Raw genomic sequence first — 17,444 nt, 5'->3', positions numbered from 1 at the left:
CAGAGAATATATATAAACCTCTTGTGATCTTATATCCCTTGAGCTTCTGCTGAATGAGACCTGTAAGTATATTCATGATGATTTTTTGTTATGAGTAGATAGCCTTTAAATAAGTATTGGCCCTTCTGCTGCTTGTAATAAGTTTGCACAGGCTGCAGCATAAGGCTTATGTGGCAAGAGAACATAAAATTTTTCCGTACAGTTGTCCATGTGGGTGGATTTAAAAGCGTTTGCTTCTGGACAGACATTGGGTGATGCTAAATAATCACACCGCTGAGCACCAGTTAAGCAAGCAGGGTGAGATTTTCAAATGCTCCTAAGTCACTCAGGAGCAAAAGTCCCACTGACTTTCAAAGGAACTTGTTTGCCTGTGTCACTCAGGGGCCTTTGAACGCACCAACCACAGTCAGGCCTTTGAACATACCATCTGCAGTCAAGTCTGGATTAGGAAACTCATGGGCTAGTTATTTTCTTGAACTAAAGGGCTGGCCAGCTCCCCCTTGCTATCAGGCTCACGGACTGTACTGTGGAACCAGTGCCTGTCGCTGGTGTCTGATGTATAAGGAACACAAAGTATGGTGAGACGAGACATAGAAATAGCACCTCGTTAACTTCCACTCCATGCTGCTGATTTCAGTTATGAAGAATCTCAGCAGGCATTCCCAGCAGCAACCCGCAGAATCCAACTCCCCCACTCAGTGCCTCCTGGCTCCCAACTACAAAGATGGGTCTTACCATCCACCTTGCTACCCAGACAAGCCGAGGCAGAGGTCCAGCTTCCTATGGTGTACTTGATCTCCACTGGGGAACAAGAATCTCTTCCATTGAATGCCTTTCTAAGTTGCAGGAGGAAAAGAGATGATCTTGAGAGAAAAGATCCCCTTTAATCCAGTCAGAGGAGAACAACAAAATTCCTAGTCTTGAAGACTGTGAAAGGCACCCAGCCTAATGCACCCCTTCCCTTCAAGATACCTTGCAGATTCACTAGCCAAGAGAAGGGATGAGAAGAAGGCTGAGCAGTGTGTGGGGAGTTAAGCTGGGAGTGAGGAAGAGTGAGAGAGAGCTCAGTGTGTGTGTGTAGAGGTGGACCTTGAGAATGGGGGGAAGAGGGGTTGAGGCTGGGGTAAGTACATGTTTTTAAAAACAGTGAACAGAAATACGTAAAGTTGAATGGAAAACAATTACAATAAAATACGCCTGTTGTCAGATTTTACATAGATATAAACTCTCTGTCTTTCCCATCTTGGACTGTTACTAGCCCATTCCTGCCAGAGATGACTTTTCTCCTTGACTTATAAAGACCCTTCTGAAGAGTATGGGATGCATACATGTAAATTGCATGTACAATAATTTAAAAAAAAATTGCCTGGAGGCCGTATCCCTGGGCTATATCTCTGGGAACACCCTTTGTTGGCTTCAGTCCTGAGCCCCATTACTGCAAACTACTTACGTCTTTTGGGAGTTACTCAGAAGTGTTTGCCTGGACTGCTTGCATCTGCAAGTGTGGTCTACTGTATGTAGCATACCAACATTAAAAGTTTTCTCCAGGGTTTAAATGAATTATTGGTTTTGTATGAAGGTTTTAATTTAATTTTCTGCATGGAAATGGCATAAGAATATGATAGAAGTTCAGAGCTGAATAATTTCTCTTCAGTGGGTAACAAATAGCATTTGTTTCTGATTCCCAGTCTAGCATAGCTGCTTAGCATGATATGACATGCAGCTTTTTACATACTTGAATTTAGATTATGTAATATCAAGAATAATATGGCATAGGTTAATATTACTTCCTTCCTCCTCCTTTCTCTTTCTCTGTAGCTCATGGAAATCAAGGTTCTGCTTCTCCTTTAGGTTAAACCAGTATGCTGTTCAGAAATCTAAACTACTTGATCAATTTTTAGTACTGTACTGTTGCACATACATAAATGGTTTATGATTTTGTGTGTGTGTGTGTGTGTGTGTGTGTGTGTGAAAAAAGTCTTTTAAGAAGCTTTATTTGAAATGACTGCATTTTAAAAAACAAATGCTGACAAAAGGATATCACAAATGCTTCACATATGATGCACAATGAAGACTACTGAGGTTAGGAGAAAACAATCTGTGATTTAAACATGTTAGTGACAATCCCTCCCTTCTCCCCCTGAAACTGATGCCAATGGTGCTTTATCATTCATTAATTTTGATCCTTCTAATTCTAATAGGCTTTGTGCTGGTTACCAAGCAACTAGTGACCTGACTGCTGTGCATGCAACTCCAAGCAGAAATTAACCTTCTGTGTTACTTTATTTTAAGTGTTTATAATATCCAAACAGCCTCCTGCCCCCACGCCAAAGGTCATCTAAGAGACAAGAAATCTGAAATGCTTTCCTATAAATGTATTAGGATCTACAAAGTTTAAAAATATATTAATTTGCATAAACAAAGGGGCGGGGAGGGAGGTTTTTTGACATTCAGATTTGCTCACTAACATCATTACTGTAATGCAGATGTGAATGTAACATTCAGCACTGCATGAAATTGCAGGATCAGGGCTAGTGTAAACTTTCACATGTGCTAGTAACCTTATGAATGGGAGCAGTCCCATTGAATTAGGAACTACTTACATGCATAAAGTTACTCTCATGCAGAATCTGGGCATATATTTGTATTTTGTTTGTTAATCTGCTGCAACTTTTGGAATCTTTTATATGTATTTAGGTTTATAGATTATTGAACATTTAAAACCTAAAACTGAGAAAAACCATGTCCGATTTGGCTTACTCACATAGATAGTCCCACTGACCTGAAAACAATATTTTTGCCAGTCTGTTATTGAGATTGTGAGCATATTTGACTGCCAGATTTTAATTCTGGATAATAATAAAAGAGAAAAGCTGTTTCTTGATTCTCAGATGTTATGCATGTGTTACATTAAGAATGTCATTTTGTGTAATGCAGTGCAGCTCTATACAGTGCATTTGATTTGCATTAAGTTATATTGTGACAGATATTCAAAAATACACCCTTTTTCCTGTACCCATGGCTGAAGTCATAGTTATTTTATCTTACATTCCTGGCCTACTAATATTGCAATGCGTTCATTTCATTCCGATATTTCAACATGTTAAGCACTTTAACAGCTTACTAACAGTTAAAAATAAGCATAATGCATGCATTATGAATGTAGTGTGTGTACACACATACAGAACATCTGAAAAATGTGTTTGTATGTATTTCTACACAACCCATACCTTTAAAGTAAATACATAACACTTTTATTTAAGTATATATGCATGCTTCCGGATTCCTGAAACATGATATTTTCATGTTTTCAGCAAAATTAGTTTTACTAACCCAGCTTCTAATTTTATTCAGATCTGCAGAACCAAGCTACTTCAGATTTTATCTCTTTAAATTATATTTGCTTTTAGCATCAGTGAATGAAAACCATGAAATGTACATGAAGGATTCTATGTCTGCTGCAGAGGTTGGTACTGGCCAGTACATCACAACAAAGGGCATCTCTCAAACCAACTTGATAACTACTGTAACTCCAGAGAAAAAGGCAGAGGAAGAAAGAGATGAGGAAGAGGGCAAAAAAAAAGAAGCAGAAATTACTCCAGTCTCTGCAATACGCCATGACACAAAGGTATAGTTTCCAGGTTTACTGTTTAACTGACCCAGCTGTGAAGTATTTGTAGAAGCACAGTAATGATTAGAGAGGGAGAGCAGCAAAATTCAGTAAGGATAAGAAAAAGCATAATATGTATTAAGCGTGTAATAAGCAATATTTTTATGATGCAATGTACTCATCACAATAGTGAGGATATGCATGCAATGTATTTAAAGTTAATTCATGCTTTCTGCTATTTGGTTTAGAAGCTTTTTGGTTTAACTGTCAGTGTGATACGGTTTTTACAGGGAACATCTAAAAGAAGCGGCATTTACATCGTACACTTTTTCTTTCTTTCTTTCTTTCTTTTATATTGTTCGCTTTTGAATAAGCAACAACATTTTTCAGTTTTTTTGCAGAGTTTAGTGTTTGAAGAATCACTCTTGGGGTTTTGTTTTTTTGTTTTGTTTTTTCTGGTTACATTCCATACTTCAGCACATACTTAATGGGCATATATTCCACTAACTGCTAGGTGCTAGTGTACTGTACCATTTTTTTTTCTGGCCCATTAAGGTGTTTGCTTCCCTTTTATGTAGTTTTGCACTGAAAAGCCTATTTTTACTGGCATTTCTCTACTCCTCATTCATGTGAATTTCTGTCATTCACCACATCCCATCCTCCTGTCCCAATAACTCTGGAATTCAGCTTGTTCTATTCCTGATAAAGGGTAAATCAAACAGACGAACCGAGCTGAGGCTGAGCCTCAGCGTTTAGCACTGAGGAAAAAGCAGGTAGAATCAAGAAATATGCAGCCAAACAATCTTCCTTTTCTCCTACACTACATCAGAAAAAAGTATGTGAGATATTTGCATCTGGGATATAATGCAAAGGGCCATTTCTTGACCTTTGTTGCTCCATATTATAGAGAACATTTTCTAAAAGGGTGAGCCCCAGCCTTTCTGCACACAAAACTGCACACAAATTTTTATACCCACAAAATAAATTATGGGTGCAAATCTGAGAGCTTGCTAAAATGTGCATGCAATGAGGTAAGTAATTAGAGGTGCAAGTTCTCAATCAGGCACCTGCAATTAAGTTACAGGTGCAAAAATTGAGGGAAACAATGTACTGATGCAAAGTGTACCCCAAATCCTTTAGAGCTCTATCTTCTAAAAAAAATTATACCTTTGTAAATTTTAACAAGGATTGTGAATGGAAAGCCTACATTGAGATTCAGATGTCCAGGGGGGAAAAACAAATATCCACTGGAAACAAATGCTGTCTTTAGGGGATTGTTAACTTGGGTCAAGCAGGAGAGTGAGCTGCAGTTCAAAGGAGACATATGGTCAGAAATTGCTAATGAGATTTTCAGAAGAAATGTTATTATGTTACTTAATCATCCCCAGAATACATAATTTATTTTTCAAAAATGAAAATTGTGTTTAAGTAATCAGTTAAGAGGGCTGCAATTTTAAAATATTATTAAAGACGCAGTTCTTCTTCGAGTGCTTGTCCATGTTGATTCCATTCTAGGTGTGCATGCGCCTTCGTGCATGGTTACCAGAATTATTTTCCCTTCAGCAGTACCCATAGGGCCAGTTCCAGCATCCCCTACGGTCTCGCGCACATGCCACGGTATAACAGATGCCGCCGGCCCTACGCCCTCAGTTTCTTCTTTCTGCCTGTGAGGGTTGCTGGAACTGCTTGCTTTGCAAGTGCGTCTTCAGTACCTTCAGTAGTTGTTAGATAGTTGTTTCTTATTTGTTCTATGTTAGTTAAGTAGTTGTTAATAGTTGATAGTTAAGTTAGGAATAGTCCCTGCTAGGACCCTCGCCCAGGAGCTGGGCATGCCCCGGTCTCCGGGCTTCAAGCCCTGCGTCTCCTGCAGCAAGCCCTTCCCTCTTAGTGACCCCCAGGACAGTTGTCTAAAGTACCTGGGGGAAGCTCACAGGAAGGAGAAGTGTAAGATCTGTAAGGCTTTCAGGCTGCAGACTCAGAAGGAGAGGTAAATCCGCCTGCACCAAAAAAGTCCAGGGAAGCAGGGTCAAGCACTGGACCCATTCTGGACCAGCCAACTGAGGGTCTGCAGGAGAGGGGATCGCCACCCAGAAGTGTGACCCCAATAAGAGAACCACCCCCGACTCCTGAAAGCGGAAGGGGGCCTCTTCAGCTTACTGTGCCATCGACGCTGGAGGCATTCCAGGCAGTGAGGAACTTGATGGCCCTACTTTTGCCATCTTCTCCAGAGGTGGTCATCGGTCTCCTCGCGGCAATGGTTGTGGTCTCTAGCGTTGAGGGCCTCCTGCTCTGGAGGATGGCACCAATCCCGTTCATTCTTGCGCAGGGGAGTTTTCTGGAGGGGATTCGGCGACGTTCCCGCTCCCTGGCATCGAAGAGTTTGCCCATACCCGCACAGCACAGAACCTGGTCACTGGAAAGGGAGCCATCACCTAAAAGCAAACGACGCCGCAAGTTCTTGGTCCTCAGGTGCCAATCTTTGATGCAACCGGTCTCACTCATCCTCAGAGCACAGATCTTCGGCAGCCCAGCATCAGTCAGGTGAGTGGCACTGACGGTCATCTTCCTCATGCTCCCCAACATAGAGACGGCGGTCATCAGAGCGGTATGGTACTCGGGGGTCGGGGCACTGCTCCTCCACCCCCCTGGCACCGCACCAGGAGGGAGCCAGCTGCTGCCTCCTCATTGTTGTCTAGCAGTGAGTCAGTTTCTCCAAGGGAGGACAGGCACCCTGCTGCCCAATTGGGGCACTGCCACCCTCCAAGGACTCAGGAGCAAATTCCCTGCTCTGCAGCTTCTGGTTGGCCCCAGGGCCAATGGCCGGCACAGTGGCCATATTGGGAACCCTGTGGGATCTCAGTGGCCCCAAGCCCTCTCTCATATAGGTCCTCTAGTGTACAGCCAGTGCCCTGGAGGGAGTGCACAACATGGCTTCAGTGAAGGACTAGAACCCCCAGGAGGGGTTGCCGCCACCTTCTGTGCGAGCTCAGACCTCGTCGTCTTCCCCAGACGAGGTGGTCACATCAGGGTCGTCTGGGCGATTTTCGGGACCACCAAGATCTTGCTACTTAAGAGGGTGGCCTCGAATTTAGGTTTGGAGGCAGAGGAGGTCAAGGAGGCTCGGACAGCCTCTTTGATGTGCTGGCAGCAGCGGTGCCAGCCCGGGTCACCCTGGCTGTACACGAAGGGGTGCTCAAGATGGTGAAAGCCCTGTGGCAGACGCCATCATCTGTGGCTCTGACATCTAAAAGGGCAAAGAAAAAGTACTATGTTCCTGCCAAGGGATTTGAATATCTGTTCACCCATCCATCCCCCGGTTCTCTGGTGATGGCGGCTGCCAACGAGTGGGATAGGCAGGACCAGCCTAGCTTGACTCCCAAAAACAAGGACAACAAAAAACTGGACCTTTTTGGGAGGAAAATGTATTCAACAGCAAGCCTGCCATTTCACATAGTTAATCAGCAAACGCTTCTGGGCAGGTACAACTACAATCTTTGGGACTCCCCTCAATCGTTTTGGGGAAGCCTTGTCCTAGGAGCAGGAGCCGGATTTTGCCACCATCCTCCAGAAGGGTATAACAGTGGCTAGAGTGGCCCTGCAGGCGACTTCTGATATGGCAGATTCAGCCAGAAGGGCCGTGGCCTTGGCGATTTGCATGCATCATCGGTGCTCGTGGCTGCAGTCTTCCGGGCAGTTGCAGGAGGTGCAGGAGTCCATTCAGGACCTCCTTTTTAATGGGTCCACCCTTTTCTCAGACCAGACTGACACCAAGCTGCATAGTCTGAAGGACTCATGGGCCATGCTGCATTCCTTGGGCCTTTATACACCCCAGGCCTCGAGGCGTCAGTTCCACTCTCAGCAGCAGCAGAGATATCAGCCTCCTCATTTCGCCCCCTATAGACAAAGGGACAGAGATAAGGGATCTAGGAGGTGCCGGGCGACTGCAGGGTCTGCCCCAGTAACCAGCCAGGGCCTGCTAGGCACTCCAGTGACCAGCGCCAACCCCTTTGAAGGTGCACCCGAGGATGGCGTTCCAGTCTCCAAACAGAATCCTCCCTCCCATCCATTCCTCAACTGACTTGTTCCCTTCCTCTCCGAGTGGGCCACGATTACATTGGACCATTGAGTCCTTGGCATAATCTTGGCAGGATATGCCCTGCAGTTTTCTTCCCCTCCTCCTCACAACCCTCCCTTCCCGTTCCTCTTCAGGGACCCCTCTCACGAGCATCTTCTCATATGAGAGGGGCTATAGAGGACGTCCCACCGGACATGAAGGGGAAAGGATTTTATTCCTGGTTTTCCTTATTCCCAAGGCAAAAGGGGGTCTCAGGCCCATTCTAGACCTGCATCGTCTCAACAAATAACTTAAGAGACTGAAGTTCCACATGGTCTCTCTAACCTTTCTCATTCCCTCTTTGGATCCAGGAGACTGGTATGCCATCCTCAACCTAAAGGACACATATTTCCACATCACGATTTTTCTAGGCCACACGTGATTTCTCCACTTCATCGTGGCCCGCTCCCACTACCAGTTTACGGCGTTACCCTTTGGCCTCTCATCTGCAGCCCAGAATGTTCACAAAATGTATAGTGGTGGTGGCTGTGCACCTAAGATGCCAGGTTGTGCAGATTTACCCATACCTAGATGACTGGCTGATCAAGGGCAGGTCTCAGTCTCAGGTCCGAAAAAGCCTGCACCTCGTATGTGCCACCTGCCACTACCTGGGCCTGTTAATAAATGAGCAGAATCGACATTAGCGCTGGTACAGCAGATGGAGTTCATTGGAGAGGTTCTTGACTTCACGCAGGCCAGGGCATTTCTGCCCCAGATGCACTTCAAGGCCATGTCAGACATTATCGCTCACCTGCGCGAGTACGCCATCACAACAGCCAGATCTTGTCTGCAGTTATTAGGCCATGTGACGGCTTGCACATATGTAGTAAGGCTCACACTCCTAGGGCTCAGACCGCTCCAGTCGTGGCTGGCCTCGCTGTATACCCTGAGCAGGTACTCCCTGGATTGAGTGGTCACGGTCGTCCCGTCCTCACCAGAATGGTGGCAGGACCCTCGCTCACTGCTGCAAGATGTGCCGTTCGAGGATCAACGATCACCTTGATGTCGAACGCCTTGGATTTGGGGTGGGGGGGCCCATATCCGCTCCAACCACAGCATGCAAGGAGTTTGGTCCCAGGGGGAGCGAGATATGCACATAAATATGAGGGAGCTATGGGCGATACGTCTGGCTTGCGGGGTGTTCTTTCTCTTCATTGCGGTCAAGGTAGTACAGGTGCTGACGGACAACACCGAGGCCATGTACTATATCAACAGGCCGGGGGAAGCCTGCTCCTCAGCCCTTTGCAGGGACCGGTATGTCTGTGGAACTTGGCTTGAGCCACGATTTTCACCTTATAGCTTCTCACCTTCTTGGCATCAGGAATGACACAGCAGACCGCCTCAGCAGATCCCTTTTTACACCACCACAACTGGTCGCTCCATCCGGGGGTAGCTGCTATGATCTTCCAGAGGCAGGGCTCTCCCCAAGTGGACTTGTTTGCGTCCAGATGGAACAAGAAATGCCCACAGTTCTGTTGTCTCCACGGCCTCGAGGAGGGCTCAATATCCGACGCCTTTCTCTTGCAATGGAAAGGGGTTCTGATGTACGTATTTCCGCACATTCCACTGCTGCATAGTGTCCTCCTGAAAATCAAGAGGGACAAGATGAACATTATCCTGGTCACGCTGGCATGGCCTCGCCAGCATTGGTTCATTGCTGGAACTGACAGTCATCCCGCCCTCCACTCCCGCTGCAGTTGCCTCAGTGGCACGATCTCCTCTCCCAGGACCAAGGCTGCTTACTTCACCTGGATCTGGAGTCTCTGCATCTCACGGCATGGAGACTCCATGGCTGAACCCAAATGAACGGGCCTGTTCGTTGCAGGTTCAGCAGATTCTGCTGAGTAGCAGAAAGCCTTCCACTTGGGCTGCATACCTGGCCAAGTGGAAGCGGTTCACCTGCTGGGCAGTGTCCCATGGAATTCTGCCTGAACGGTCATTGATCCAGGCTATCCTTGATAGTACTTATTGTACCTTAAGCTGCAAGGCCTACCTACAGCCTTGTTAAAGGTTCATATGGTGGTTACCTCAGCCTTTCACCCTCCACTAGATGGGAAATCATTTTTTTCCCATTCTATGACGGTTAGGTTCCTGAAAGGAATAGAGAGACTATTCTCAGGTCCATGACCTGGTGCCTCCTTGGGATTTCTCTCATGGCTCACGGGTCCCCCTTCAAGCCTTTGGCTACCTGTCCGTTACTGTTGCTCTCCTGGAAAGTATCCTTCCTAGTAGCGATTACCTTAGCGAGACGAGTCTCTGAGACTAGGGCACTTACCTCAGGGCCGCCATACACAACCTTCTGTAAGGACAAGGTCCAGTTGCAGCCTCATCCCGCTTTCTTACCCAAGGTGGTGTCTCAATTTCATTGTAACCAAGATATATTTCTCCCAATGTTCTTTCCCAAGCCTCATGGCTCAGGGGAAGAACGAAGGTGGCACACGCTTGACGTTAGGTGAGCGTTAGGTTTCTACATTCCAGAAAACTACGCAACTCTTTGTTGCAGTAGCAGATAGGATGAAAGACTTACCTGTCTCTGCTATGCACATTTCCTCCTGGATAACTTCCTGCATCAGGTTTTATTGTGAGCAGGCGAGGTTGTCTCTAACGGGTGTTGTCACAGCCCACTCTGCCAGAGCACAAGCTTTCTCGGCGGCCTTTCTGGCGCAAGTACTAGTGCAGGACATCTGTAGAGATGCCACCTTGTCATCGGCGCACACCTTCACGTCCCACTATGCCATTGTCCAGCAGGCACTGGATGACGCTGGCTTTGGCAGAGCGTTGCTGCAGGCAGCTCATCTGTAACTCCAGGCCCACCTCCATGGTATTGCTTGTGAGTCATCTAGAATGGAATCAACATGAGCAAGCACTCGAAAAAGAGAAGACGGTTACACACCTTATAACTGTTGTTTTTCAAGATATGTTGCTCATATCTATTCCATAACCTGCCTCCCATCGCAGCTGTTGGAGTTGACGGCAAGAAGGAACTGAGGGGGTATAGGGCCGGCAGCGCCTGCTATACCGAGGCATGTGCATGGGATTTCAGGGGGTGCCGGAGACGGCCCTACTGGTACTGCTGAAGGCAATGAAAATTCCATTAACCGTGCACGGAGGCGCGCGCACCCCTAGAATGGAATGGACATGAGCAACACATCTCGAAGAACAACAGTTACAAGGTGATTAACCGTCTTTTCTGTTTCTGTTGAACCCTATGGGAGTTTTGCCATTGATCTAAATGGCAATATGATCAGGCCTGAAGAAGCAACTGGACCAATTTTTTCAATTCAATTCTTATTCAAAGAAATCTAACCTTTTGTATATAGTTTTTCTACTTTTCTGATAAGGAGTTTTGCAGTTTGAATTAAGCATTGCAGGTCTAACTAATATGCCAGGAATTATTCTAAATGTTAGTTCTCCAAGCATATAAATAAATACATTAATATGTTACTGGCAGAAGAAGAATTTATGACATTTTGTTTCATATTATAAAGAAAAGGTTTGCGTGCATATATCGCATATAATAAAGTAATTTCATCCAGATTTCATCTGTTTGGCACTTCAGAACAGGTATGGACTTGAACATAGAATTTGAATGTAAAATTATAGGTAGATAGTTAAAAAAAGAATTCATTTTGAATAGATTCATCTTTTTATTGGAAAAAAATGTTGAAATTTGATGCATAAGTATCTAAAATTTATTAAATGCTTTTTACTTATTTGTGTTTTTAATTCTGGAATGCTATGAAATTGATGCATCATTATCTAAATTAACTAGAATCAGGAAGTGTTTAATTATGTGATCTGTTTGGAAACTAGGTTAAAGGAAAATAATGGGGAAAAACCAATAATTTTTTAATGTAAATGTTCAGGTTAAGGTCCAGATCATACTACTAACATATGTAGTAAGGTTTATGCTCAGTAACCAGTGATTGTAGTGTCTGGCATTAAGGCCCCTTATCTTGCAAATGGCTCTGTGCAGGCAAGCGCCTGTTCCTAAATGGAGCCACATGTGAAATGTGGAAGACTGGTCTAGGGAGACAGTAATAACAGGCACAGTTCAAGTAGTCACAGTTTGAATAATAGAGCTAGTTCTAAGTCTGTTTATTCACAGTGGGCCATATTGAATTTGACCCAATGTGTCTGAAAAGAAATCAACACTATGATAAATCCACTGGCTTTTTTAAAAAAAAGAATATCAGTGAGAGGCTACAAGGGAATGTGATGGCTTCATAGCACACTAACAGCATGCACACCCTTGTGGCAAATCGCACCCTTATCTTATTTGCTTAAAATCTTAAATATTTTGTTGAATGCCCTCCTAACATTGCAGCTTAATGAAAGAATAGTAAATCCTGCCTGTTCTTCACTGATGGAGTGGACTTCCTAGCAAAAACATTGGCTGCATTTTTTTGCCTGTGCATAAAGGGTAAAAAAAAAAAAATCATTCTTCCAACACAAAGCCAGAGGAATTAGGCTTTGTATGGAATTCAGCCCCTACCCACAAGGCTGCAGTGGAACCTCCCTGTCATTAGAACCCTAACCCGTAGACTGCAATGATGTTCCCTTGTACAGCCAACGAGGTGCTGTTGGGACAAGGATCCCATGTCCCCTCCTCCAGTCTGCTCCCAAACCTCCTGTACATAGTAACCTGTTTGAGGCCAGTGCAGTTGCTCTTTCAAAGGGACATGGAAGTCACACTGTGTACTTGTCTTGCTGCTGGCCCTTGTTAAGGAGGGCCATTCCTGGGCCTCTGAAAAGTTATTTACAACTATTGGTTGATTATTAGGCAAGGCATCTTTCCAAATGGCCAAATTGCTGATTGGTTTGATTGTCCCAATCCCAAAACAGAAGCGAGACCAGAAATTTAAATATACTGAGGGAGATCCTCACCTATTGTAAATCTAGCTGAGGATCTGTCCCTTTGTGTTCATCTACGGAGTGTGATTTTTCTGCTGAGTTAGTAACTTTTCCCAAAACCAGAGTAAGTTTTCACTTTTGATTATCTTTCATTTTGGGACATTTTTATTCTGTTAGATGTTCTGAGGAGATTTGGGAAAACATAATTGAAGGCTTGATTTTTCAGTCATTGTGGGGGAGATTTTCAAAGTCTCAGATGACAGCTGAATGCCTTTTGTGCTTTCCCACTTTGTGACTAGTCATTGCTGAAGCTAATCTCCCAGTAACTTGACTGAGTAAGGGCCTGCAAGATATGTTGTTATAAACAGAATAGTTATTAGAAGGTTTTTTTCCCTTGTTTCCAAGCCTTTTTTTTGTTCTTAGGCTTTGGTTGGTTGGGTTTTTTTGTTATCCATGTACTTCATGTTTGAAAGCACTTATTATAATAGATGGGAACCCCACAGCATCTGGAGGTGTGCACACGGACAAAGTTCCTTTAAAGGATTTTTATTTAAATCATGTCCTACACAGTTTGATTGGACAGACAAGTGTGAAGAAGTTGCTTTTGTAAGCTGTAATCCTCCATCACTAATAATTAGCATGCAGTGTGAGCATTCGTCTCATTTAACTCAGTGAAAAACTTTGGTGTTAAAATTCTGTTTTGTAAATTTTGTATATATAAACACAGAAGAAAATTAACTAATTACAATTTTCTTTTTGTCCTTTTGCTTCTGCACCTTGTTTGCTGCTCTTTCTCTTTCATCAGTCATCTTTGCTTGGCACTGATTCATTTCATTCCTCATCAACCTCACAGTCTGCTCCCTCTGTATCTTCAACAAAGCTTCGTAGAAGATGTAAGGAGAATGCTCAAAAACCATTAAGTTGTGAGTCATCTAAAGACATTATTCCAATGCACGGTGAGTCTGACTTGGACTCTGATAGAAAAGGAAGAGTTTGCTCTGCTGAGCAAGACATGACTTTTAGCTATAAGCAAAAAGCTGGTAACGGCGGAACACTGTTTTCCTTCTCCTTGCAACTTCCCGAGTCATTTCCTTCTCTTCTGGATGATGACGGCTACCTTTCCTTCCCTAATTTCTCTGAAACCAACTTCCTGCCTGAAAGTGTGCAGCATTACCTTCCCATCCGATCACCATCCCTTGTGCCTTGTTTCCTTTTCATCTTTTTCTTTCTGCTATCCGCCTCATTCTCAGTGCCATATGCTCTCACTCTGTCCTTTCCTCTGGCTATGTGCCTCTGCTACCTGGAGCCCAAGGCGGCCTCCTTGAGTGCCTCACTTGACAATGACCTGAGTGACAGTTCAGAGGAAGAGGTGTGTACCTCGGCATAGAACACACTTCTTTTTGTGTTCAGTGCTTCAGTCCTAACCAGTGTTAGAATGCTGCAATAGTGGTCCTACTTTCAGAACCTCATTTCTGTCTGTGCTGATATGTAAGAGTTTTTTGTGTTGGGAGTGCAGCTTTGGTCCCAGGGTTAGGCACAACACTGTGAATGAGGTAGCAGCTTGGTTCAGGCTTTATCAGTTGTTGTGCAGTGAATTACCCTTACAATTTGCCACAAATCAACTCTGAAGAACAATATATGAACTCACACTTTTCCAATCAGTTTTTTTTCTTCCAGTTGATACTAGTTTCTACTAAAGTCAGTAGAATAGTTCTTTAAATAACAAGTCATTAAGTACAATTTCATGCATATTTACATCTCAAACAATTAATAATTGGTGCTTTCCCAAATTTTGAGCATGTTCAGAATCCAAACCAGAATCAGAATTTTGCAAATGGCCTTTAATTTTATAACAGGTCAAGCAAAATCCCCAGTTCCTAACATCCCAAACTTTGAGGGTCGAAATCTGGATCTGGTCTTTGTGGCTTGATCCTATTTCTATTGTATATTCTATTAGTATTCCATTCAGTGCAGCATTCCACTGAATATTTGTGTTGGTGCCAGTTTTTCAGTTGCAATGGCAGCATTGCTGCTGGTCCTATTTACCTCTTGTTGTATTAAATTAGCACTACCAGAATTAGTGCTTTCTGTCACTAAAGTGGATGGCTTATAACAAAATCCAGCTAAAACAATTTGCCTGGCAACAAGAGTATGTAGTGTTGATGAGAAATTTGGATATAATTACATATCAGAAGAAGAAAGGGAATCCACTTGATTGTATAATAGATACAGAATAACTGGTACCTATATTAGTCCTGACCCTTTCAGGGCTGACAGAGTAAAAAGCATGGGGCCAGATCTTTAGAATCTTTTAAATGCACAACTAAATGCCTATTTTGAGCACACAGTTTTACTGTCATGGCAGGGAGCTATCATGTAATTGCATACATAAATTACCATTAGCTATTTGTACATGTAATTATTGGTCTGACTTGCATTGTATGCACATTCTGTTCACCTAAGGATTTTTTAAATCTGCCCCCATGAGTTTTAGCGACATTTGGCCAGAGGATTGTCATTCCCTTTTATGGAATGACAGTTACATCTGTTTGTACCATAAGAATATTTTTTCAGATGTTCTTGGTTCCAGTGTTTAAGAAATAAACTGCAATTTAGAATGAAAGGCATCCAAGATCCTATTTTAAGCATTAAATTTTGACTTACAAGGGCTCTGCACTTAGATGATTATAATAGTAAAAATGTATTAATAATATATTGTCAGTTATAGAAGCAGCACATATAGCTAATAATAGTAATAAGGCAGTGCTTATATAATCCATTTGCTTATTCTTCTTTCAGAAATGAGCACCTCTTTTGGTATTAGACTTAGTGGTCAAAGTGAATATCATCAACATAATGTATAAAATATACTTTTCAATTTAGTCCTTTTGTGACAGTGGTTACCCCAGAATCAGTACTTGTATGGCAAATTACACAGACTTGTGCCTAATCCAGGGTGTATTTCTTGTTCAAAATATTGCATGGAAGTTAATATGTTTAAAGTTGGGCATGTCTGCATTACATTGGCAAAACAAATCACAGCAGTTATTGTCACAAACTAGAGGATGAGCAACTGAAGCTTATCAGAATATAGCTGTCTTTTTTCTTTCATATCCCCTAGCCTGCCAATTAGTGCCAGCAGCTGCACATCATACAGAGCACTACAGTTGGTCTATATTTTAACCAGCCATCCTTTTAACTCTCTACTTCTAGCGAAATCTGTCCTGCTGAACCTCTTAAACCTTCATTTCACTGCTTTTTAAGTACTTCAAATCTTTATTTGACAAGTAGTTCAGCAATGTCAACTTTTAGCCCCTTGATGTAGATTTGTTTATTAGGAGACTTGTCTGTCATGGTTCTATAAGGAGTTCTATATTTCATTTAGAATTTCAGTACCATTAAGGAAGAAACATAAAACTCTCTGTATAAATGTGTACTTTTAGTTAACAGAAGTATATCTGGTGATGTGCAAGGCATATTTAAGAGCTACAGTGAGTATCTTGCCCCTAAAGACCTTGTTCTGCTCAAACTTCTTTTTTTGAACACATTCTATCCTGAGATGTTCATTGGTGTCTCCTACTGAAGTCAGTCTGTGTATCCAAGGGCAGAATTTGTCCCTTTATATTTCATTAGCTGAACGATTCACACCTTAGCAATTAAAATTCTTGATAGCCTTTTCATTAAAATCCCCAAATCTTAACTGTTGTTATAACCATAATAATCTGTGCCAAAATTTAACATTATAGTGTCTTGGCCCCGAACATTTTTTATTCTATTTTTTAAAATATCTGGACTCATCTATTCAGATGTTTTTAAGTACAGATGTAAATTGGATTTTAATTATACCATTTTAATTCAAAAGCAGTTTTGCTTATAAAATTGTAATGATGTGTGTGATCTTTTGGTTAGTGCAAGAAAATGAGTGTGTTATTAGCAAAGCAGCTACTTTTGCAGAAACTCTTTGTAACACTTTATGTTCAGAATCAATGTATTTTGATTTATGAATTTATTCTGGCACTAAACCGTCATATAAAAAAGTAACCAGTCCAGACCCACTTACTAGCAAATTGTATATACTTGTTATGTATGTATCCACTAGACCAAAATGACTTTGTCAGTTCTGGCTAGCAACAGAAGTTCAAAGTTGAGACTGACCCTCCATCCATACCTTGGACTGTGTTGCCTTTTTTCTCTCTCTTCATGTTGATGAGACTTAAGGATGAAGAGTATTGTCTTAACTATAAATTACCTGACTTTTATGACTTTCTGTATAGTCTTATGACCATTTATGGTCCTTAGTCAGTTGAAGAACTCTCATTGATGTTAGTGAAAGTTGTGCATGTAGATCAAGAGCAGGTGACTTAATGGTACTTAATGACATTGAAGTTTTGCTTTTAAAGTAATTATTTTGATGATCTGCAAGTCTATTCATCATTTTAATTTACAACCTCATAAGGAGTTACCTAAATTTCACTCTATATATGTTAAATTATTGACACTCAATATTGTTTATTCAGAGATGCACTTGATGGTGTCAGTGTTCTACTTGTGCAGCCTAAAACGTAGGGGTACATTAGGCTGCATAATGCTGTGCTTTGTTTCATTTTTACCACTTGTACTTGGTTTGTTTGGTTTTGTTTTTTTGGTTTTTTTTTTTTGTCAGTATTTTTAATTGGAATGAAAAGTGTTTAAAATTGTATTGTTTTTTTTTTAAATGGCAAGTTTTGTTCCTTTTTAACATTAGAAGCAATATAAGCATTTCCACCTTAACACTAACAAATGGGGGGAGGAGGGTGAGCCGTACAAATTACATAGCTGGGCGGTAGATGACTGTGTATATACTTATTTGAACTCCTTGGTAATGCA

The 17,444-nt window shown here is 42.5% G+C and overlaps 1 protein-coding gene across 18 annotated transcripts in view; it reads left to right on the top strand.

The window, feature by feature from the left end:
* EPB41L3 (erythrocyte membrane protein band 4.1 like 3) overlaps window positions 1-17,444 on the top strand; it is a 131,206-nt gene that overhangs the window by 95,119 nt on the left and 18,643 nt on the right. For 14 of the 18 annotated variants that reach the window (XM_067547401.1, XM_067547516.1, XM_067547462.1 and 11 more), the window contains one exon: window positions 3,411-3,628. In XM_067547401.1, the coding sequence (XP_067403502.1) occupies window positions 3,411-3,628 (218 nt within the window). Of the gene's footprint in view, window positions 1-3,410; window positions 3,629-13,383; window positions 13,948-17,444 lie in introns of all 18 variants that reach the window. The other 4 variants (XM_067547391.1, XM_067547429.1, XM_067547480.1 and 1 more) reach the window with 2 other exon arrangements.

The sequence above is a fragment of the Emydura macquarii genome, unplaced genomic scaffold (assembly GCF_026122565.2).
Source record: "Emydura macquarii macquarii isolate MOO-44397 ecotype Brisbane River unplaced genomic scaffold, CSIRO-AGI_Emac_v2 contig_212, whole genome shotgun sequence".
NCBI classification, from domain to species: Eukaryota; Metazoa; Chordata; order Testudines; family Chelidae; genus Emydura; species Emydura macquarii.
The sequence above is the reverse complement of the archived record's forward strand: the minus strand, read 5'-3'. Positions and strand labels throughout refer to the sequence as shown.